At 42.7% G+C, this 24113-nt stretch overlaps 1 protein-coding gene across 2 annotated transcripts in view; it reads left to right on the top strand.

The window, feature by feature from the left end:
* The window catches only part of LOC126198541 (solute carrier family 2, facilitated glucose transporter member 1-like), a 556822-nt gene that overhangs the window by 145227 nt on the left and 387482 nt on the right, over positions 1 to 24113 (top strand). Inside the window, exon 5 of one of the 2 annotated variants that reach the window (XM_049934944.1) lies at positions 6956 to 6982. The exons of the other annotated variant lie outside the window; for it this stretch is intronic. Within the exon in view, the coding sequence (XP_049790901.1) occupies positions 6956 to 6982 (27 nt within the window). The remainder of the gene's footprint in view (positions 1 to 6955; positions 6983 to 24113) is intronic. 2 annotated transcript variants of the gene reach the window in all.

The following is a 24113-nucleotide window of genomic DNA, read 5'->3' as shown; positions in this document are numbered from 1 at the left end:
ATTCCAAATTCCTTGAATGTGCAGCCCTTCTACGGAAATGAAAAGAGCTCCAACACCAAGGCATCTGTTCGGAGACTCCCGCCAGTAAAAGCCATATGATACATAAATAAAAATCCAAATTGTTCTCATTTAGCCCCATGCATTTGTCTGCAGGGACACTCATTCTTACATGCCAAGAAGTGACAGGTCCATACTTAAACGAAGAAATTTGGGAAAGTCTAAGGTTGAATAATTCCAGGTACAACCTTTGCATTTTCGCCACCAAAAATCCAGACTGAAAAAAGAGTGTAAAATAACCTTGGAGAGTGAACGGACGTTGGAGCATGACTGTTGCTCAGTGGTTTGCTGAAATACAGCACTCCTAAGTAACGAGACTATATCTCCGCTTGGTGAAAACTCCGATCTCATTTTCGGATAAAATGGTTTATCGTTCGTTATGGAAAATTTAAGAATAAATGAAAAACATGAATCTTTTCAACGTCCTCTTAAAAAAATCGCCCCCTCCTCTCTTTTGACAAAAGCCTGGTTACGTACTCGAGGTACCTGAGTATTTTTTAACGCTTTCGCGCGTAGCTGCGTGAATAGAGTAACAGGTTTTTAAACGTGAAGATGCTGATTCGGATGCTACCTTTATTAAAAAATTAATTCAATATTTTAATTAACATTTCGATGTATTACTAAATGTGGAATTTACATAAAAGTAAGAAAATTGCTAATATCAGGAATAACCTAGCGACATTCCGATTGCAGTTCTTCTACGGTATGCATTCATCTTGCAAGGAGTACTGCTATCTTTGATGTCAAACGTATCAATATTGTACTCTTTAGTAAATAGCTGGCTTTCGGAGCCTAGCGCGCCTTTTCTGTGAGGGACAATTGTCCTGCCTTATAATAACAATGCCCTAGCGCCTTGATTGTTGAGCTTCCGTACCGAACAAATCGCGCACCGAACGCCGGCGATAACTAATGTGCAGAATTTAGTGGGAAGTGTAATTAATAATAAAGTGTTACATCGGTTTGCAGAAAAAAGTATTTCAGTTATTCAGCGGAAAGGCGCCTGGAATTAAGACATTTGAGGTTGATGCAGCGTCGTGTTTGAGAATCAGTAACTGTCATAGGGAAACATATTGTTAGTAGAACGTAAATGAAGTGTGTTCCGGGATCAGTGATTACCTGTTTAATTATTGTGGATACCTAACGGAGCAATGGTTACATCAGTGTGAATGTGAAACAAACATAACTGTCAAACGAGACTGGATGTGGGTAGACATTGGTAGGGAAGTGTGTCACGTGCAAAAGGAACAATTAACCAAAGTAATTGTTATATTTAGATTGAAGTTCAGTCTTGATCACGTTATGTCTGTTTTAATGAGTAACCGGTTTCGGTTTTTTTTTTTTATAAAACCATCTTCAGACCTGTGAATAAATTTTAAGAAATACTAGATACCAATCTTTAAATGAATGGAAAAGTCTAATGATGTCAAAATTTTTAACAAAATAAAATAAAATTAGTTATACCCATTGGCTCCTTTGGGCTGGTAGGTGGAGCTCCCCTTGCTGCTGTGCAGTCAACTGATGGTTATGAGTGCTGAGCACGAGCTTAAATATGCAGAGGCTCCGCCTACTTCCTGTCACACTACTTCATAACTGCCAATCAGCGTTCATAATATGACGCCATCGTCAAAGTATAAAAGTAGGAAATACACTAATAACATAAAATTGATTCATTTAAATATCTGATTAACAGATAGTAGTTGTGTCTACAACTTATTTATATTTTGAATAAAAACAGTGAATTACGATGTGTGATAGCTGTGCCCTCTATGGACAACCTTAATACTATTACAGTGCCAGTTACATCAAAGATGTAAAATCCTTGGCGTTGTGGTATATATCGATTATACCAAGTCGCCTACATCACAATTGCATCTTTGTTGGATGCTGCAGAATCGTCTCGTTTTAACTGTAGTTTTTATGGCAATGTTCTTTATAGCATTAAGTTAGCAGCCAATAGTATGTTCCACATTATGTATATCTGATTAACTGATGAGACTGCTGATGCAGCATATTTTACATACATTGCTTTTGCCATGGGTATAACTAATCTTATATTTAAAAAAAAAAAAAAAAACAAAAGAGTAGATGCTTTTATTATAAAATTTCATCAAAAAGGTCATAATAATACTTTTCGCGAAAATCTAATTGTTCATTGAGCAGCATTGATGATTTGGTTTTCAAATGAGCATATATCTCGATTTCTTCTAGGATATTCATAAGTAAGCCTTTATTTGCATAATGAAGAACTTGTAAATTCTGTTGTACTGTCCCCTCAGCATGATTATTGAATGTTATATGATGACCAAAAACAGACTTTGTTCGTGAGGTACCTGACGTATGTTCTTTGTACCTTACTGCAAAATTTCGACCTTCATTATGCAAATAAAGGCTTACTTATGAATATCCTAGAAGAAATCGAGATATATGCTCATTTGAAAACCAAATCATCAATGCTGCTCAATGAACAATTAGATTTTCGCGAAAAATATTATTATGACCTTTTTGATGAAATTTTATAATAAAAGCATCTACTCTTTTGTTTTTTTTTTTTAAATATAAGATTAGTTATACCCATGGCAAAAGCAATGTATGTAAAATATGCTGCATCAGCAGTCTCATCAGTTAATCAGATATACATAATGTGGAACATACTATTGGCTGCTAACTTAATGCTATAAAGAACATTGCCATAAAAACTACAGTTAAAACGAGACGATTCTGCAGCATCCAACAAAGATGCAATTGTGATGTAGGCGACTTGGTATAATCGATATATACCACAACGCCAAGGATTTTACATCTTTGATGTAACTGGCACTGTAATAGTATTAAGGTTGTCCATAGAGGGCACAGCTATCACACATCGTAATTCACTGTTTTTATTCAAAATATAAATAAGTTGTAGACACAACTACTATCTGTTAATCAGATATTTAAATGAATCAATTTTATGTTATTAGTGTATTTCCTACTTTTATACTTTGACGATGGCGTCATATTATGAACGCTGATTGGCAGTTATGAAGTAGTGTGACAGGAAGTAGGCGGAGCCTCTGCATATTTAAGCTCGTGCTCAGCACTCATAACCATCAGTTGACTGCACAGCAGCAAGGGGAGCTCCACCTACCAGCCCAAAGGAGCCAATGGGTATAACTAATTTTATTTTATTTTGTTAAAAATTTTGACATCATTAGACTTTTCCATTCATTTAAAGATTGGTATCTAGTATTTCTTAAAATTTATTCACAGGTCTGAAGATGGTTTTATAAAAAAAAAAAAAACCGAAACCGGTTACTCATTAAAACAGACATAACGTGATCAAGACTGAACTTCAATCTAAATATAACAATTAATTGATCACTGTATTCCAGAAATGTTTACCAAAATTGTGCAAAGTAATTGTGGTGTCGTAAGCAGAGCACGCACCGCCATGCAGCACCACGGGCGCCGTAAGTCGACAACCGACCTGTCTCCGGCCATCCTGATTTAGGTTTTCCGTGATTTCCCTAAATCGCTTCAGGCAAATGCCGGGATGGTTCCTGTGAAAGGGCACGGCCGATTTCCTTCCCCATCCTTTCCACACCCGAGCTTGCGCTCCGTCTCTAATGACCTCGTTGTCGACGGGACGTTAAACACTAATCTCCTCCTCCTCCTCCTCGACAACCAACTCCAAAGACGGCGGCATATAGCCCAGCGATTGCCGCCCCAAGAAGTCGCAGTGGTGGCCCCGCCAGAGAAGTGATATGCGATGGCGCCGCAGCAGGGACGGCAGTTCCTAGTCATCTCGACTATCGTGCCCTATCGTCTGCGTCTAGCGAGTCCACAGCAGCGCGTCTTCAGTGACCGTTCTAGTGGGAAAAGAACTGTTAACTATCCAGTCTTAGCTTCTGGAATAGTAGCCGAGCTTCAGGATTTGCTGCCCGAGCCGATTTGTACAAAGTTGAGTATTCGTCAAGAAATGTGCCTTCTTGTCACGTGTTTCCCTCAGCGCACTGTGAATAGTCGAGGATTGGGACAAGTAAAACTGCTTCTGTGATTTTATCAAAAGTGCGATGCAACCACAGAAGATGTTTCTCATCGCCACCCTCAGCTATTTATAGTGCGCTGAGGGAAACAATATGAGAGAACACTGAAACACTAATAAGAATTACTGACAAAAACAAACACATTTATTGATATCAGGCAGCAGATCCTGAAGTTCAACTAATATTCCAGACGTTAAGGCTGGATATTGAACAGTTCTTGCCCCACTGGAATGTTCACTGAAGATGGGCTGGCGTGGACTCGCTAGAAGCAGACGATACGGCACGGCGTACACAAGCAGAAGGGCGGTCTTCTCGGTAGTCGAGCTGACTTGAAATTGCTGGCACTGCTTTGGCGCCAGCGAATATCACTTCTCTGGCGGCACCACTGCTGCGACTTCTTGGTCCGACAATCTCTGGGCCATATGCCATCTCTGGAGTCTGTTGTCGACCTACCAACTCCTGTGGTGCTGCCTGGTGGTGCGTGTTGTGCTTACGACACCATAGTAATGTCTTGTACTTTCAGTTTTTCAAAGTTACGTTTTTCATTCTTTAATTAAATAACATGCAGTATATATGAGACACGTATTCTTATTAGGCACTTGTTCGGGTTATTTTCGCAACGAAGTGTGGTCTCTATGTAAAGCTCCCATACTTGAGTCCGATAGCTGCAGAAACATAAACTTAAAAAGACAAAAATGAAAAGAGGGGTGAGGAGCTTTACAACCTACAGGCAGCTATGTTATGCAAACAAAAATATTTGGCCGCAAGATAGTGAGAATACCGGAAGTCTTATCAACAGCTGTTATATCCTTTTTTAAGAAGGCCGTAAACAGTATATTAATTATAGGGGAATATGTATTTTAATAGCTGGCTATAGAGTATATGCAAAAATTTTAACTCTAAGGCTAACAAATGCCCAAAACAACTTTTTCTGGCCGCGCGGGCTAGAGCGACTTGTCACGGTCCGCGTGGTTTCCCCCGTCGGAGGTTCGAGTCCTCCCTCGGGCGTGTGTGTGTGTGTGTGTGTGTGTGTGTGTGTGTGTGTGTGTGTGTGTGTGTGTGTGTGCGCGTCGTCCTTAGCGTAAGTTAGATTAAGTAATGTGTAAGCTTGGGGACCGATGACATCAATACTTTGGTCCCACAAATTTCCAACTTTAACTGAAGACCGGATTGGATTTAGGTTCGGACGATCAAGAACGGATGATCTTCTTTTTTAACATATTGATGAATGAAAAATGAATTAAATGGTGGCATCCTGGAGAAATAACTCCAAAATCCAATTATTTCAAGCAATACGAAAGGCTGTGCTCTAACGGATACTGACTGTAAGCCGTTGAATGAATCTACGCTTACTTGTAATTATTAGCTTGAAATGTTTTGGTGTTTATGTTATTCAGAAATACTAACTAGTCGATTTCCTTCACTGTTCTTATTTTATCCGAGCTTGTGTCCAAATGACGCCATCGCAGAGGAGACGTTAAATTTGCCTTCTTTTTTGCATTAAATACAAGTGTGTATGCTCCCTCGGGCTGAGATGGAGGCATTCAGTTTCAATCCGTGCAGCCTGAAGACAGAGATTTCTTTCCGAAATAGGCACAGATTAAATTTAAAAAACGAATACAGATTGTTGATGGACAGCCACTAATAAAATTCATAATATTACAAATCATTTTTTGAACAGTTCTTAGGTCATAGTCTAGTTATTAGCGTGACTGCCTCTAGATAACGGGGTCCTAGCTTCGATTCCCAGCCGAGTCGAACATTTTCTTCGGTCGGGGACTGGGTGTTCGTTTTGTCCCCAGCATTCCATTCCATCTTCATCGACATGCAAGTCGCCGAAGTATCGTCATAAAGAAAGACCTACATCAGGCGGCTGGATAACAATACCATACGGTCATTACATTTCATTTTTTTCCGAATGAAGCAACTGTGGCTTTTGTAAAATTGATACCAAATATTGCACAAGAGAGGTTAAGTTGATGTCATTTGAAGAAATACGAAATTATTCCAAAAGAAAACGCAAAGAGATTCACAAAACCAGTATACAGGACAAACAGTAAAATTGTTGTTCAGTCTATCGTGTATTTAATGCAAGGAGGAGGGGATTAGTGGTCGCTTATTGACGAACACAACGTAGAGGGACTAGCCTGAATTTTATGTAAATCATAATCCGTGTGACACAATCCTAGAAAATTTGTTGTGCGTAAATAGCAACGAAACTAACCGATGCTTCACCTCAAATCAGCAAGGATATTTGAAGGGTATATGTGAAGGTAGTATCTGTTCCCGAAAGAACAGTTACAGTAGATGACCATGCAGCTTTGCTAGAAATGATAATTAAATGGACCAAGTAAGCAGGAGATCCCAGGTTCGAGTCCCGGTCGGGGCACACATTTTCAACATGTCCCCAATGAAGTACATCAACACCTGTTTGCAGCTAGGGTGTCCGTTTAATCATCATTTCATATCTGAAAGGTGTCTGCAGCGATTTTTCTAGGCGCGCAGCAGCACAGTATCTGAGCGGCTACTAAACATTATCGATTGCAATAAATACCTGATATGTAAGATAGTCTTCGTGATTTTCGTCACGCAGAACAATATAAATATATGGCCGACATTTTTACGTCATTTCTCTAAAACAGTCAGCAATGCTTTGACTTTTTACTCTGGGAGTGACTTCAGTGTTGTATACCAACTATTCGCTAGACAAATCACCAGTAACACGGCAACTAAAAATATTTTGTTGCGTTATGTGCTGCATTTTGAAATCCCTACTCATAGTATTAAAGAATTAAAATTTTGATCACTTTAAACATACCTGTTCGCCTAGGAAACTAACAAAAATACTTTTTCTTCCTTTAACGCTTCACCAGGGAGACAAAATCGCAGGGGATGTGGAGGTAAGTACACGGAATTTAGTTACTAGAACACCTTATTTCTCTACGGTCAGCTTTTCTAAAGGGCGTTAATGCCCCGTCCGGCACAAAAAAAGAAGAAAACCCAAACCAGTTGACTCACTCTGAACAGAGACGCAGCGATTCGCATATTGGCCAATAAAACATTTTGCAATTAGTTGGATCCCTTCAGCTGTTTGCTACACACTCGAGAACGGCGATTTTACACAAGTTGACGCTCTTGCATATCCTAAGGCGACACGTGGTGTGCGAAACAGTTCTATACTTCTGTTGGTTTTGGTTTACGTTCTGTTTCCTACAGTTTCAATGATTGATACATATTTAATAATTTTATAAATAGACGTTGAATTGTTTTTATTGTCATGAGAAGTTGAGGCTAAAATATTTTATTGTTCAAAAAAAAGAAATTATTGCGTGTTGGTTGTAAACTCGTTTATCGTAAGCAAATGTGATTAAACACGTAATATTATTTATAATAGCCTCACAGCACCTGTGTTCCCGAGTGAAAATAAATAATACAAATAATTTTGAGAAAACAATGACAGTCACAAATACCAGAAGAAAATAGATACATCAGTGACCTATACTGATCAAAACGACCACAAATACTGTTCGATTATCTGCTTATGAAAATAGTATCTAACAAACGACCCAGGTGTGTTGGAAAGCAAATTACTGCATCTCCTACTGAATGAAATGTTCGTAACTTTCGTGCATGTGATCCGTTCTACATTATAATTTTATTATGAATATGATTTATGGAAAGTGTAAATAACTAAGCGGTGACCAATATTTACAATGCACCCCGCTTGATTGATGGATTATTGGGAATTTCCAAGGTCTCCTTATACAGGTCACTGCGGACTTACAGTAGCGGTCGCTGCCAATAGATGGCAGCACAGGATAAGCGGCGAGACATCTGCCTTCGTAGCCAACGATCAGCGATCCCTGCGTTGTTTTTTTGTGTGAGAGCCCATTCACATTCACACAGTTTTGTGCATTTCTGCTAGTGCAGTCTGAAGCTTTTAAGTGCGGCGATGACAGCTTTGAAAAAGGACAGTGTTCATTACTCCATCATACAAATCAGTTAGGTCACCGTATGTAGCCTATAACAACAACTTAGAAAAACTGGGCATTCCTTCCCACAAAACTGTAGCTACATATAAACAAATACACATATACTTACTTTAAGCTTCCATATTACTCGTGTGGGACATATTGTCCCAGAACTAAATGAAAATTAGCTCAGTTAGTTCTGTTACCGTCTTTAGCTAATAACAAACACTCACTTGTCAGATAAATTGGGCATTCCTCCCCACAAAACATAGTCGCTACAAAAAATCAAATACACATGTACGTACATAGGGTTCCATTATTTTGCGTGGGGCATATTAACCGAGAACTAAATGGAAAATTAGTTCCCATCCCTCAGTTCTTACCATTGTCTTCGGGAGGTTTCCCTTGGTTGCAGGGACCGATGACCAACAGTTTGGTCCCTTCCCCCCTCTTTTAACCAACCTTGGTTGTAAGTCAACTGCTGAATCTGGAATTTCCCTTCCAGATGTTTCGAGTTTTGTCTCCCACGCCACACCATCAGCTCGTCTGATATTTGGCTGGAAAGACACTGAGTTTAGACCCTTCAATAGGTCGTTACTTGAGCAGACCACCCTATCTTTATGGGTAGATTACATAATAGTATCAGTTGCGTAAATAAAATACTTTACGTGAATACTGGAATAGTTTCTCACGGTCATGGCCTATTCAAAAATGGCTCTGAGCACTATGGGACTCAACTGCTGAGGTCATAAGTCCCCTAGAACTTAGAACTACTTAAACCTAACTAACCTAAGGACAACACACACATCCATGCCCGAGGCAGGATTCGAACCTGCGACCGTGGCGGTCGCGCTGTTCCAGACTGTAGCGCCAGAACCGCTCGGCCACCAGCGGCCGGCCATGGCCTATTCCTTCCCCTAAAATATGGTCACGGAATAGTGCATTAACACCGGCTTAAGAATCGTGGACTTACCTTAGGTGAATAGTGAATGGGAACTAACCGCAAGAAGGACACGAGCGAACTAAGAACTTTTAGATAGGCAGACTAACGCTGGAAAAGCGGGCTCATTAGTCTCGAGAAATTAGTGTGCTACGGTTTGAGGTGGCTTAAAGTCGACGAAACGCTGTTCTAAAGTTGTTACAATGTGTATAAATGATGAAAGTTGCTCAACGATTACATAAATGGGCTGACGTACCTACTTGTGTTTCTAGGTCTAATTTGCAGAAAATCAGGACAGGTTGTTTACAAAAATTGGTGAATTAAGGACCTAAAAGACGGGACAAGAGAACGTAAATTTCAATCATTAAGTAATTATTTCCTCTTAATAGATTACGAATAAAGGGGTGGACAGGAACATTTGCAGTTAAAGGTACTGACTGCTCTGTGCATCGGTAGTGTCAACTACAGGTAATAAAAAATTTCCGACTCGCTTCAGTACAAGGCGCGTACTCATTGGCGCGACGGGAGGAGTCGCAGCCTATCAATGGGCAAGAGTGATTTTAAGGCTGGAGTTGAATCACTGTTCAGGAAGTAGAGGCGTGATGGTAATAACCCAAGAATAGAAGCCGTGCGGCTGAGTGTTTTCGAAATGTACACTTTGGGCATTCGCTGTAGCGTTTCAGTTTAGCGGATGATCGTGACCACCTGGTGCACCGTATTCTAACTTTGTTGCTTACCGTCAGGAGCTCATTTCTGTATTTTCATGTACTGTAGCATTTTTTAAGTGAATACGCTCTGTATTTCGCATTCTCAGCAGAGCCCAAATGTCGGGACATTTGGTGTCGGGCCTAACGCTTACGTGAGTCGGGTCGTGACACCTATCAAAATCAGGACATTCCTTGAAAATCGGGGCATCTGGCAACACTAAACGCAGCCTGCCTGTGTGCCGATAGATTTTCGACAGACTGCAAAGAATCATCGTCATTTTGTTTTGAAGCTTAAATAGCGGTCGCTTTCCCTAATTAAATAACTGGAATTCTGGTATGCGTATTAAGCAAACAACTGTTCTTCCTTTAACACCCAAACATGTTTAAGCACCTTGGTGCCATCAGTGACTCGTTTACTCATGCCTATGAAACTCGTGTGCTTTTTAAGTAATTACTATTGTAACAAAAATCAGGCTTAAAACATTTTATTTTATTCTGTAGTTTACTGAGAAGGTAATAAAGTCAGAGACATAAAATGTTTTAAGGCCAAAAATGTTCAAATATGTGTCAATTCTTTAGAGACCAAACTGTTGTGGTCATCGGTCCCTAGACTTACAAACTTCTTACACTAACATAAACTAACTTTATTATAAATATATAGAAGCTATAAGCACCGTATCTAATAAGAGCCTCCAAAAAAATTTACTCCGGAGTTTACGTAATTTTATCTATACGAGTTACAAATTAAAGACTCGCGCCGCGTTTTTCTGCCTACGTGTGAAGGGTAATCAAAGAATTACTGTTGGGATTTTGATACGGTTTTCGCTAATAGACAAACTGATTCATAGGGAAGGTTGTATAAGTGTTACCAGCAGTGTGTAAAATCTGGCATTCTATAGAATGAAATTACAATGAAATGAAAACTCTTAGCTACTTACAGGCGTTGACATACGTCAACGGGGACAGATGAAAATGTGTGCCCCTACCGGGGCTCGAACCCGGGATCTCCTGCTGGCAGACGCTCTATCCATCTGAGCCACCGAGGATAGAGAGGATAGTGTGACTGCAGGGATTTATCTCTGACACGCCTCACGCGAAACGCACATTCTCAACGTATTGTCCCGCACTACATTCGTAGTGCCCCTGCCCATTATACACTCCTGGAAATTGAAATAAGAACACCCTGAATTCATTGTCCCTGGAAGGGGAAACTTTATTGACACATTCCTGGGGTCAGATACATCACATGATCACACTGACAGAACCACAGGCACATAGACACAGGCAACAGAGCATGCACAATGTCGGCACTAGTACAGTGTATATCCACCTTTCGCTGCAATGCAGGCTGCTATTCTCCCATGGAGACGATCGTAGAGATGCTGGATGTAGTCCTGTGGAACGGCTTGCCATGCCATTTCCACCTGGCGCCTCAGTTGGACCAGCGTTCGTGCTGGACGTGCAGACCGCGTGAGACGACGCTTCATCCAGTCCCAAACATGCTCAATGGGGGACAGATCCGGAGATCTTGCTGGCCAGGGTAGTTGACTTACACCTTCTAGAGCACGTTGGGTGGCACGGGATACATGCGGACGTGCATTGTCCTGTTGGAACAGCAAGTTCCCTTGCCGGTCTAGGAATGGTAGAACGATGGGTTCGATGACGGTTTGGATGTACCATGCACTATTCAGTGTCCCCTCGACGATCACCAGTGGTGTACGGCCAGTGTAGGAGATCACTCCCCACACCATGATGCCGGGTGTTGGCCCTGTGTGCCTCGGTCGTATGCAGTCCTGATTGTGGCGCTCACCTGCACGGCGCCAAACACGCATACGACCATCATTGGCACCAAGGCAGAAGCGACTCTCATCGCTGAAGACGACACGTCTCCATTCGTCCCTCCATTCACGCCTGTCGCGACACCACTGGAGGCGGGCTGCACGATGTTGGGGCGTGAGCGGAAGACGGCCTAACGGTGTGCGGGACCGTAGCCCAGCTTCATGGAGACGGTTGCGAATGGTCCTCGCCGATACCCCAGGAGCAACAGTGTCCCTAATTTGCTGGGAAGTGGCGGTGCGGTCCCCTACGGCACTGCGTAGGATCCTACGGTCTTGGCGTGCATCCGTGCGTCGCTGCGGTCCGGTCCCAGGTCGACGGGCACGTGCACCTTCCGCCGACCACTGGCGACAACATCGATGTACTGTGGAGACCTCACGCCCCACGTGTTGAGCAATTCGGCGGTACGTCCACCCGGCCTCCCGCATGCCCACTATACGCCCTCGCTCAAAGTCCGTCAACTGCACATACGGTTCACGTCCACGCTGTCGCGGCATGCTACCAGTGTTAAAGACTGCGATGGAGCTCCGTATGCCACGGCAAACTGGCTGACACTGACGGCGGCGGTGCACAAATGCTGCGCAGCTAGCGCCATTCGACGGCCAACACCGCGGTTCCTGGTGTGTCCGCTGTGCCGTGCGTGTGATCATTGCTTGTACAGCCCTCTCGCAGTGTCCGGAGCAAGTATGGTGGGTCTGACACACCGGTGTCAATGTGTTCTTTTTTCCATTTCCAGGAGTGTACTCATTACTCGCGGCGCGTTGCCGATTCCCGTAAGAGTTCGGGCACTGTTAGTGCATTCGCACAGAAGAAGAAGAAGAAGAAGAAGAAGAAGATGATGATCAAGTGGCCGGTGAGCCTTAACTATATATATACTAAGATGGTATCTGTCCTCTCGGACATGTCCGATAGGACACATACTATCTTAGTATATATATTCTCTAGAATGTCTAGGTAATGTATAGAATGACTAAAATCGAACGTCAAAGTATGAAAAGACTGATACTTTATACATTGCGTAGGCGTTGTATACCTTGTCGACTTGTCAGCTGGCAAAGTATATAATACGCCCAGTTCCGCCATTTTTCCCGCAATCAGCGTTTGCGTTGGCGTTCGGGCCTTTGTTTAATGTTACGAAGACAGCGCATTGTTGTGCAACATTCAACTATCACAGCGCGGACATCGCCATAACAGTTCTGCAGCATGTAATATCCGGTTGAAGTTCCACAGGTGCTCTCCCGCCATCCTTTCCCGTTGTTCTTGTACAGGGTGGGGCAAATAAAAATACTCCCGACGAGTGGATACGATTGGATGTGAAAATGTGCATTAACGGAGGAGCAAAAGACCTACAGTTACATCCAACAAGAAGGTGCAGCTGCCCATACAGCCGGACGAACCTTGGAGCATAATTACACAATCTTCACGTCTGACATGGTTGTTAGCAAGGTCAGTCAGGTCGCGGTCCTAGCTGACCACCCAAGTCACCTGATCTATCAATGTGCGATTACTTTGTGTGGGGAGCCCTCAAGTCTAAAGTGTATCTTAACAACCCTCATTGTCCACAAGAAATGCAGCAAAACATTCCGGATGAGATGGCAGCAATTCCGGCCGTCCATCTTCGATCCGCCTTCAGCAACGTGTTGACCAGGACCGAAAAGTGTCAAGAGATGAATGTTGGTGACGTTCAGGGCATGCTATAGTCAGGTTAGTATTGAATTTCCTTTCCTGTGCTGTGTTTCTTAGTATTCTGGAACCCTGTTATCCTAGCCACTTTTATTTGCCTCACCATGTCTGAAGGGAGTGTAGTGCCAAGACAGGAATCACGCCATGCTGACATCAACGATAATTCTGCGATGAATTATCTCAAGTATCAGCCAATGGTGCTAAAAGTCTGTATTTTCCTAATCGATACGAACTACCAAAAGTTAGTCAATGATGTGAAAAAGGCTTAAACGACCATGAAGAAGGACCTACGGGACTATTGGCTTCTGAAACGCTGTGATGTAATGATAGTCGAGAATTGAGACTAAGTTGATCTATCCCGTTAAAGAAGGTATGAGTGCTATTCAGTTTACGTCGCGAACTCCAGTATACCTGACATAATGCAAAAGGCCCATTTGGCTATTGGTCATGTAGGCCGAGAAAGGATGCTGGAAGAACTTTCACTTAAGTATAAGATCATTACCCGTCGTTATATTGAGCTGTAAAGGTGTTGTAGTCGAGCCATTTTTTTCCGGAGTTCATTTCCCGTTGTCAGGTCGATCTCATCGATTTTCAGTTTCACCATGATAGAGTGTACAAGTTTATAAAGGTCTGTAGTTCTCAGGGCCCTGAAATCAAATATAGCGGAAGAAGCCTGTAACCTCTTCACCCTATTTACCTTGCTTGGTGCTCAACGGCAGGGAATTTGCAAACAATGTGGTAAGTGTGGTGAGGAGTACTGGCCCACCTTGAAGATCGGCTATGCCCTATGGTAAGCCGCGCCACTCACAAAGTCAGGGGAGTGTCGAAAGAGCAAATCAGGAGACTGGAAATATGCTACGTGCTTGGATGCAAGATGAAAAAACTAGCTGCTGGAGTGACGGACTGCGGTTCGTCCAACTTACGAAAAACAGATCCATCCATTCTGAGATTGACAGGTCACCATACGACGCTCCGCTCGGCTGCAAAGTTAGAGTAGGTCTCTCTACGTCGTCCCTGCCTGACGACGTTTTACGAGACGTCGAGACTGAGGAAGATCTGGAAAAAATAATAGAGGCGGCACAAATAACATAACAGCGGAAAGAAAGACGAGATAATCAATGCAAGGATCTGCAGAAAAGATAGGTGACAATGCATTCCATGATGGAGGAAACCAAAAGAGCATGGTTATCAAAGAGCCTTCCATTTCTTTGGTTACCGAAAATCCTTATTTTTCTGATATCAGTTGCGTCTACCAGCGACACTCATAAACGTCAAATGTTTGGCCGAAACTTTCATGCCATCTGTTGACATTCTCCTAAAGATGTTGACGGCGACGAAGTAGAAGGTTATGGGGTTAGCATTTGGTGCAGTGTTCGCTTAAGTATTGAGAAAGCTGTCCAAACTAAAAGGGAATCGAAACTGAACCTTGAAATTTAGTCCAAAAAATGAAAAGGGATTCTGACAAAAAAATCCCCCCTGTGCCCCATTGTGCGAGTTCCCATTCCATTCCGGGGTGACTCAAACAATCTATTGTCTGTTGTTATGGACGTGACGGAAGATGGCTTTTACCGACTTGGAACTGCAAAAGCAATTTTAAAGCAATTCTGCGCAAGATAAGAATCCATCGTATATCCATAGAACTGAATGAGAATTGAAGACTTTCCTGACCAAGAAAAGTTTCTCCGATCTGCAGCAACTTCTCAGTCCACAAGAAAGCGGCCAACGATTCGTCAGGTGTATGTGCAAACCGAAATGGCAAAATACGAGATGTCTTTGTGTCAAAAAGAAATATAAGAGCAATTCAAAATGTCTCTCTAGCCTTCATGCTGCAACAAGTGGGACATAACAGATTGTGTTTTAGTGGTAACAATATTCTGTTCACATTCTTCTTTAAGTCGTGAAATATATGTACAAGGTCAGATTGCCAAAATGTAAATTTTTTTTGTGAAGAAGGAAAGTGAGTACTTACTGCAAAAAGTACTTTAATCTCAATTCTGCCTTCATTGTTTTCCGGTAAGTATATCCAATGCTTTATTTCGTAGCTTTGTTCTTTCAGTTTCAAATGCGTATTCATTAATAAAGGCTTCTCATCTTGTGCCATTTAACATTTTTTACTTAGAGTAAATGGTGCTGGTCATTCTGCATAATGCCTAGGAATTGTATAAAATTTCTAGGAAAAGTACGGAACATTTTCACAAAAAAATATATTTCTTAGTTTACCTAAAAGCATCAGGCATCCTACAGAATACCGGGATTTCACAAAATGCCGGTAACATGTACAATTTAGTACCGCTACGCCAGACGGATTGTGCGGACGCGGATATTTAATACTAGCCGCTTGAAGTCTGGGCAGGTCGCAAGTTAAGAAAAAATTTCATCATTACTTTGCTTTTCCATCACAGAAAAAGAGGATTTCAGTCTAGTAATTATCAAGAAGAAAGTCTAAGTTCACTGTGGTATCTCGTTTCTGCTTTTATTGAAGAGTTAACTCTGCGCTTAAAAGGAGATGGTTACTTTTCTGTCTCAAGTATAATGATTATGATGTTCTTAACTGGTGGGATATAAAAGGTTCACATACTTACTTCGAGCCAAATCCTCTTCTTTAGATAAAGAGGCCACAGGCAGATAATATGAGTAAATGGGAAGTGCAAGTCAGCAGTTTAACTTCTGCCCCACGGCCACGCAGATGAAATGACTTGTCGTTAATCTCAACAGCTTATTTGTCTACCCAGGATGGCGTCATCTGCAGTTTCAAAGCCTCACGTGGTCCAGGCAGCAGTGCCACGCCTTCAGCGCTGTCGGCTGTTCCTGGGTTAAATAGGTCAATGTCTAAAATACTCTTTACGGATCGGAACGTCAAAACATTCCACAATGCATTTCAAATAGAGGCATTCACGCAGGCCATCAATGGGACAGAACAAGAATTGAACGTGAAAGTTTCTCGGTAAGAAAGGTTCGATGTTAACGTTGGTAGGGAAAGGGAGGGGGGGGGGGGGGGGGGTGCCACTTCGTTTGCTAACATTGGAAGTTAACTTATTTTAGGCGTGTTCAAATTATGTCGTAGTAGCGGGTTTTGTGATTTTGTTTCTTCTTACTCTTTTTTATTGCTTGCTTTGTTTTCGTGTCGCGCATTTTTCTTATGAGTGTTGCTCCACAAAACAAACGAGGTATCTGAAAGCAAAAAATGATTTAGGATTTACAAAACCTTGACGAAGAAAACGTTCACAGTGCCTGAATAAGAACATAAATTGATAAAACAAATTTCTGTGAATAATTTTTTCAGAGTGGACTAATTAACCCTAGTAAAGAAATTATGTTACTTAGAAGGAGGAAAAGGAAAAGACGATGAATAAGGTTAAAATGTTTTCTGTGTTGTTTGTGCGGGGAAGATCAAATATAAACCGGAATGATTCTTTGTAAACTTTACCAGGTGTACCTGTATGAAATGTACCGTTAAGATACAAATGGTTCGATAGGGAACATTTGTTGTGAATGAGCCTTAATTTTTTTTGTTTGGTTGGTATGACATCTGTGAAAGATATTGTTTTCATTTGAAAAAAAAAGTGCTACAGAGTCGCATAGAATGCTTGTCAAGGCTTCTCTATCAGAAGCAACATGCAAAAGATGGTTTCAACGGTTCAGAAATAATGATTTTGATGTAAAAAATGAAGAACGTGGAAGACCACCAAAAAAGTTCGAAGACGCCGAATTGCAAGCAATATTGGATGAAGAGGATACTTTAAATCAGAAGAAAATGGCAGCAATGCTAAATTTTGCACAACAAACAATTTCTGACCGTTTGAAAGCTATGGGAAAGATCCAAAAGTGTGGAAAATGGGTGCCACATTTATTACATGAAAGACAGATGGAAAACCGAAAAACCATTTGTCAAATTTTGCTTCAAAGACATGAAATAAAATCAATTTTGCATCGAATTGTTACTGGTGATGAAAAATGGATTTATTTTAAGATCCCAAACGGGAAAAATCATGGGTTAATCCGGGACAACCATCAACATCGACTGCAAAACCAGATCGATTCGGCAAGAAGACACTGCTCTGTATTTGGTGGGATTAGAAAGGTGTGGTGTATCATGAGCTTCTAAACCCAAGGAAAACTCTGAATACTAATCGCTACAAACGACAGATGATCAATTTGAACTATGCATTGATCGAAAAGAGACCGGAATGGGCCAGAAGACATGGCAAAGTAATTTTTTTACACGACAATGGACCTGCACACAAAGCAAAACTGGTTCAGGATACAATCAAAACACTTGGCTGCGAGCTGCTACCCCACCCGCCGTATTCACCAGACTTGGCCCCTTCCGACTACCATTTGTTTTCATCAATGGGACACGCATTGGCTGAGGAACACTTCGATTCCTATGAAGAAGTCGAAAATTGGGTGTGTGATTGGTTTGCTTCAAAAGACGAACATCTCCATTGGTGTGCTGTCCACAAATTGATAGAAAGGTGGTCAAAATGTATAGAAAGCAATGGTCAGTACTTTGAATAAAATGTTTTTCGTTTTCAATTCAAAATTAGTGTTTCATTTTCACGAAAAACACTCATTTCATACCGGTACACCTGGTACTTCAGTGAATGTTTCCTGACATTGCTACGGATTTTCCCATCAAGTCTTTGATGCCATCCTCCAAAGAAGAAGAGGGACGTCAGTGCAACCGCCTGTGGACTCCTCTCGCGTTGCGTGCAGAGATGTGCTAGTCGCACCGATGAATCGGGATGGTAAGGAGGATTTCCCAGAGTTGCACAACGAATTTTCTGCGGTTTTCCCACTTTGAAGCAACAGAGTGCGACCTTTCATTGTCGTGTAGAAGAATCACGTTTCGGATCTGTTTCTGGCACTGCCATTTCGTATTCCTACCACTGAAGCATTTTCGGGAAGTTTTATGCGCCGATCTTCTGCAATAAGGTCTTGTAAGGCACGAGCGTTGTCTAGTGTAACGTCTTTGATGGGGTTAATTTTCCACAGCTGTCTGTCCTGCCACAAATGATGTATGTCATTCATATACTTGGGTCTTCGAAAGCGTTTCTTCCCCAACCCTTCGTTGAACCTCCTCAACATTTCCGCAGATTTGGTACCATTTTCATGTCGAACTGGGCTACTCGCTGCGCAACAGACTTATGTGCCTCTTGCTCGCACATGATGCCCTGAATCGAGCTATCATGTCACACAAACAGCGGCGTCACAGTACTATTCCAGACATACCCACCAGCATCCCGTCAAAATCGCGCCCATTTGCGTCCACTACCACATCTCCCAGATTTAAATTATAGTTCATATTTGATACGCCCTCGTTTGTACATACGGGATGTAACGGCTATAAGTGTAGATATTTTTATATGTTGTACCTTAATATGTACACACATCAGTATGTTGGTTCTTTCTTCACCGTGTCGAACAGTCTTCCCACAAATACACTACTGGTCATTAAAATTGCTACACCAAGAAGAAATGCAGATGATAAACGGCTATTCATTGAACAAACACATTTTACTAGAACTGACATGTAATTACATCTTCACGCAATTTGGATGCAAAGATCCTGAGAAATGAATACCCAGAACAACCACCTCTGGCCGTAATAACGGCCTTGATACGCCTGGGCATTGAGTCAAACAGAGCTTGGATGACGTGTACAGGTCCAGCTGCCCATGCAACTTCAACACAATACCACAGTTCATCAAGCGTAGTGACTGGCGTATTGTGACGAGCCAGTTGCTCGGCCTCCATTGACCAGACTTTTCAATTGGTGAGAAATCTGGAGAATGTGCTGGCCAAGGCAACAGTCGAACATGTAACCAGAAAGGCCCGTACAGGAACTACAACACGCAGTCGTGCATTATCCTGCTGAAATGTAGGGTTTCGCGGGGATCGAATGAAGGGTAGAGCCACGGGTCGTAACACATCTGAAATGTAACGTCCACTGTTCAAAGTGCCGTCAATGCGAACAAGAGGTGACCGAGACTTGTAACCAATGGCACCCCATACCATCACGCCGGGTGATACGCCAGTATGGCGATGACAAATACACGCTTCCAATGTGCGTTCACCGCGATGTCGCCAAACACGGATGCGACCATCATGATGCTGTAAACAGAGCCTGGATTCATCCGAAAAAATGACGTTTTGCCATTCGTGCACCTAGGTTCGTCGTTGAGTACACCATCGCAGGCTCTCCTGTCTGTGATGCAACGTCAAGGGTAACCGCAGCCATGGTCTCCGAGCTGATAGTCCATGCTGCTGCAAACGTCGTCGAACTGTTCATGCAGATGGTTGTTGTCTTGCAAACGTCCTCATCTGTTGACTCAGGGATCGAGACGTGGCTGCACGATCCGTTACAGCCATGCGGATAAGATGCCTGTCATCTCAACTGCTAGTGATAGGAGACCCTTGGGATCCAGCAGGGTGTTCCGTATTACCTTCCTGAACCCACCGATTCCATATTATTCTAACAGTCATTGGATCTCGACCAACGCGAGCAGCAATGTCGCGATACGATAAACCGCAATCGCGATAGGCTACAATCCGACCTTTATCGAAGTCGGAAACGTGATGGTACGCATTTCTCCTCCTTACACGAGGCATCACAACAACGTTTCACCAAGCAACGTCGGTCAACTGCTGTTTGTGTATGAGAAATCGGTTGGAAACTTTCCTCATGTCTGCACGTTGTAGGTGTCGCCACCGGCGTCAACGTTGTTTGAATGCTCTGAAAAGCTAATCATTTGCATATAACAGCATCTTCTTCCTGTCGGTTAAATTTCGCGTCTGTAGCTCGTCATCTTCGTGGTGTAGCAATTTTAATGTCCAGTAGTGTATGTCACAAACTCTGCGATCTGATTTCTGCATGGTTGTCTCTGCACCACTTAGCGGACTACGCCTGTCAGTACAGACTAACCCGTCATCAATTTACCGTACAAACATTGTCAAGAACATCCCCTATGAATTTTACTTTAAAGTACATTATGGGTATTTGTTCCATAATTCTGATACTGTGTTCCGAATTTTTGTATCACTGATTATATGTCATGAACTCACTTTCATCGTCTGGTATTGGGCTACGTGAAGTGACGTTGCGTTTGACGGTGACATCACCTTTGTGCCGTTCCGTGGACAGCCAACCGGAATCAGCCTAAGTCTGAAAATTTTCCTGGCTGTTGTTAATGAAAGTAAAATCCTCTGGGTGACTCGGGCGCGTGATTTTCCTCTTACATTCCTTAAACAGCAGTCGGGATTCTGTTCTGGAGGAGGTATTGAGAAGGCCTAATAATCGAGTATAAAATACTTAAGCCTCCAACATTGTTCCAACGACAACGCCGATGAAGAGGTGCACACATTGCTCAGGTCCTATTTCTTTCTACGTTTCTGCAGTCATGGACTGTGCGGCTGGCCCCGCGGAGGTTCGAGTCTTCCCTCGGGCATGTGTGTGTGTGTGTGTGTGTGTGTGTGTGTGTGTGTGTGTGTGTGTGTGTGTGTGTGTGTGTGTTGTCCTTAGGATAATTTAGGATAAGTAGTGTGTAAGCTTAGGAACTGATGACCTTAGCAGTTAAGTCCCATAAGATATCACATACACACATTTCTACGTTTCTTTTTACTCCAGGTGTGCTCTTTCGTTCGTTACAAAAATCCATTTCAGCAGATCTGGGGATAAAGAAGGTACTAAAATTAATGGAAATGCTTTAGGGCACACTGTTTACTGTAGTATATCACTCCAAAGCCTGCTTCTAAATTTTTCCAGTGTGTATATCAGAAAGTCACTAATACACACTAATACCGTGGAGTTTGACGTCGAGGTAGCTAGATAGCCGTCTCATTATGATTATTTGCCTAGAACGGACACAACACAAGACGACGCGATGTTTATTTTGTCACAATGAAAACTGACATGGGGGAATTAGGGCACGGGATCTTATGAATTTGTAAAATATTTTTTTACAAACAATTTAGCTGGATCATGTTGGGTGGAATAACAAGAGAATGCCAGTTTCGACTTTTTTGCGTCATTGTGAGAACGAGTAGCAAAGTAGCACGTCTACAAGTCATCTAACGGCCACCTTCTTGACGTATCAGTCGAACTACTATATCAAGTGACTAACGTGGGCGTTAGATGACAGTTGTAAGAGCTACTTTTGCACGAGGCTACTTCAAAAAGCAAGTACACAAGTCGTCCCACGGTAAGACTGTTCCGGCGTAACGATAAGCGCCGGCACGAAGATGAAGAACGTAAGAGCAGAGAAGTCTGTGAGACAACATCAGCCAATAGTACACTGACTAGGACCGCACCACGACAGGAGTGGCCTCTAGCTGGACAGTAGAAGACGGACACTTGTAGACCCGGACTTGAAGAGAGCACTAGAAGAGCTGTTACACTTGATCCATATCCATTACTTGCATGAACATTCTGTATAACGAAAGACATCGCTTATTTGCATGTCGCCAATAGCTTGCCACACGACATTGTAAACCAAAGTATTGTCTAGCTACTTTATTGTAATAAAACCTGTTGATGTGATTTCCTTGAATAGTTGTACAGCTATCCGAGAAAGCAGCATCCTTTAGGCACTCTATAAGAGACGAGGGGCAGGACAACACGAACACCACTGGGCAAGAAGAGTGGCGCATTGTCAGAGGGGAGTACAAGTTCCGCGTTTTCTGCAGGCACAGTTTTGCTGCGATTACGGACATTAGGTTCATCACAGAGTGGGAGTGAAAAGGTGCAGGACAGTACGATTCATGAAGACGAAACGTCTAAAATTCTCTCTCTCTCTCTCTCTCTCTCTCTCTCTCTCTCTCTCTCTCTCTCTCTCTCTCTCCCCACCCATAATGAAACAGTTCGACCGAGGCCGCATGGAGAAGGATGATGCTGAACGGGGGAGGAAGGCCATCGACATCGGCCGCAGACGACAACGTCCAGGCAATCGAGGAACTCATTCGCAGCAGTCGCGGATTTTCTGACGATGAGGACGTTCATGCAACGGTTCTCGAATGCTCCATGACCAAGGAGCGGATTTCTATCGTCGAGGAATTGAAGGTTCAGATCGTTGTTTACAGTAACTTGGTGAATATTGAATTGCTGAGCCATGTACCTCCTGCCTCACTTTGAAACGTAGATCAGCATTCAATAAAAATTACTTGGCCAAACATAATAATGTGTAATTTACTTTTTTAAATCCTCTCGCAACAAGTACTGGTACTGATGATGACTCATAAGAGTCGAAACTGATAAACTTAAGTCCACCCATTTCGATAAAGACAGCTGTGAATAGAAAATGAAAACTATTTTATTTCATTTAAACCTTCACTATCGCCATGTAACGAGCTTATTTGGACAGCTTCTATAATTTTATAGAGTTATGACAGATTATTACGGTTACGGTATTTATAGTCTTGAACTGCAGTGTGTTGGTGTCGGAGATGGATGACAGCAGCGACAGTTCACCTGACGGGTTGGGAATGCATGAGTAAGCTTCAGACGTTCGTGTAAGAGAACTGCCGTCTTTTCGGGGGCGTCTGGGCTACTTGGTGAAAAATGGTTTACATCCTTCTCATCTCCAAACGAACGGAAGGGTCTTACGTTGTGCAGCTTGTGTTGAAGCTTGCAGAAACTCGAGTTGTTGAATGACACTTCTGTATTAAAGACGCCAGTGGCTGATAAACGTAGTTAATACCAGTACCTCGCACTGTATCTCAACCGTATCCACATGATCTCATCGATTACGAGCGTGTGCTCAACTGATGATACAAATAGTTATACTCGGCGCCAGATCGTTTCCGTTGTGTCTATAGTAATGTCTACTGCTGCAAGCATTTCCACGGTTAGCCCCAGTGGAATTTATGAAATCCTGTCGCAGTCCAACTTACTACTGGAAGGAATGGATTGTCGGAAAAACGAAACCGCAACATCAAGTCTCTAACGTTTAAACCTCAGGAGTCGCAAAAATTGTAATGCGAAGGTCATACGATATTTGTGAGTGTAAGATCGCGAAAAGTGGGCTAAGTAGCCGAGTGGAAAATGTGCTGCCTTCATAGCGTACCTTAGCACCGTTCCTTAGCGAGGGGCGAGTGTTGTATTAAATGTGGCACTCCAGTGTCAAAGAAGTGGGCTTGTGGGGTTTAGATACCTCTTTGCATTGTTTTTAACCGTAAGAGGCGGAGAGAGACGTGAAGTGAGTGTGAAAGGAGGGGGGGGGGGGGGGGGGGCAGCAGAACCTCATGTCGGCATATCGACTACTCCTCTCCAGAAGCACCAAAAAGGTCTCTGAGCTCAACGTCCCCATCCGATGGACGGATCATCTGCAAAATTGATATCACTCCATGAGGAGAGATTTAGAATTTAAACTAAGGGTTCGGCGCGGAGACTGTTGTTGAGGAACTTTAGGCATCCACATCTCTCCCTAAATTGACTATGAAATTATTTTCACCGTCGAGATTCGAACTAGGTACCTCCGAGCCGAGTACCAACGCACAAATATGAAACTTACTGGCATATTAAAACTGTGTGCCCGACCGAAACCCGAACTCGGGTCGTGAGTCCTGCTTGGGTAGTTCAGTTGGTAGAGCACTTGGCCGCGAAAGGCAAAGGTCCCGAGTTCGATTATCGGTCCGACACACAGTTTTAATCTGCCAGGAAATTGCATATCAGCGCACACTCCGGTACAGAGTGAAAATGCCAAATGGTTCAAATGGCTCTGAGCACTATGGGACTTAACATCTGAGGTCACCAGTCTCCTAGAACTTAGAATTAGTTAAACCTAACTAACCTAAGGACATGTCACGCATCGATGCCCGAGGCAGGATTCGAACCTGCTACCGTAGCAGTCGCGCGGTTCCGGACTGTAGCGCCTAGAACCGCTCGGCCACCGCGGCC

This window comes from Schistocerca nitens, chromosome 8, assembly GCF_023898315.1.
Source record: "Schistocerca nitens isolate TAMUIC-IGC-003100 chromosome 8, iqSchNite1.1, whole genome shotgun sequence".
Classification (NCBI taxonomy): domain Eukaryota; kingdom Metazoa; phylum Arthropoda; class Insecta; order Orthoptera; family Acrididae; genus Schistocerca; species Schistocerca nitens.
The sequence above is the reverse complement of the archived record's forward strand: the minus strand, read 5'-3'. Positions and strand labels throughout refer to the sequence as shown.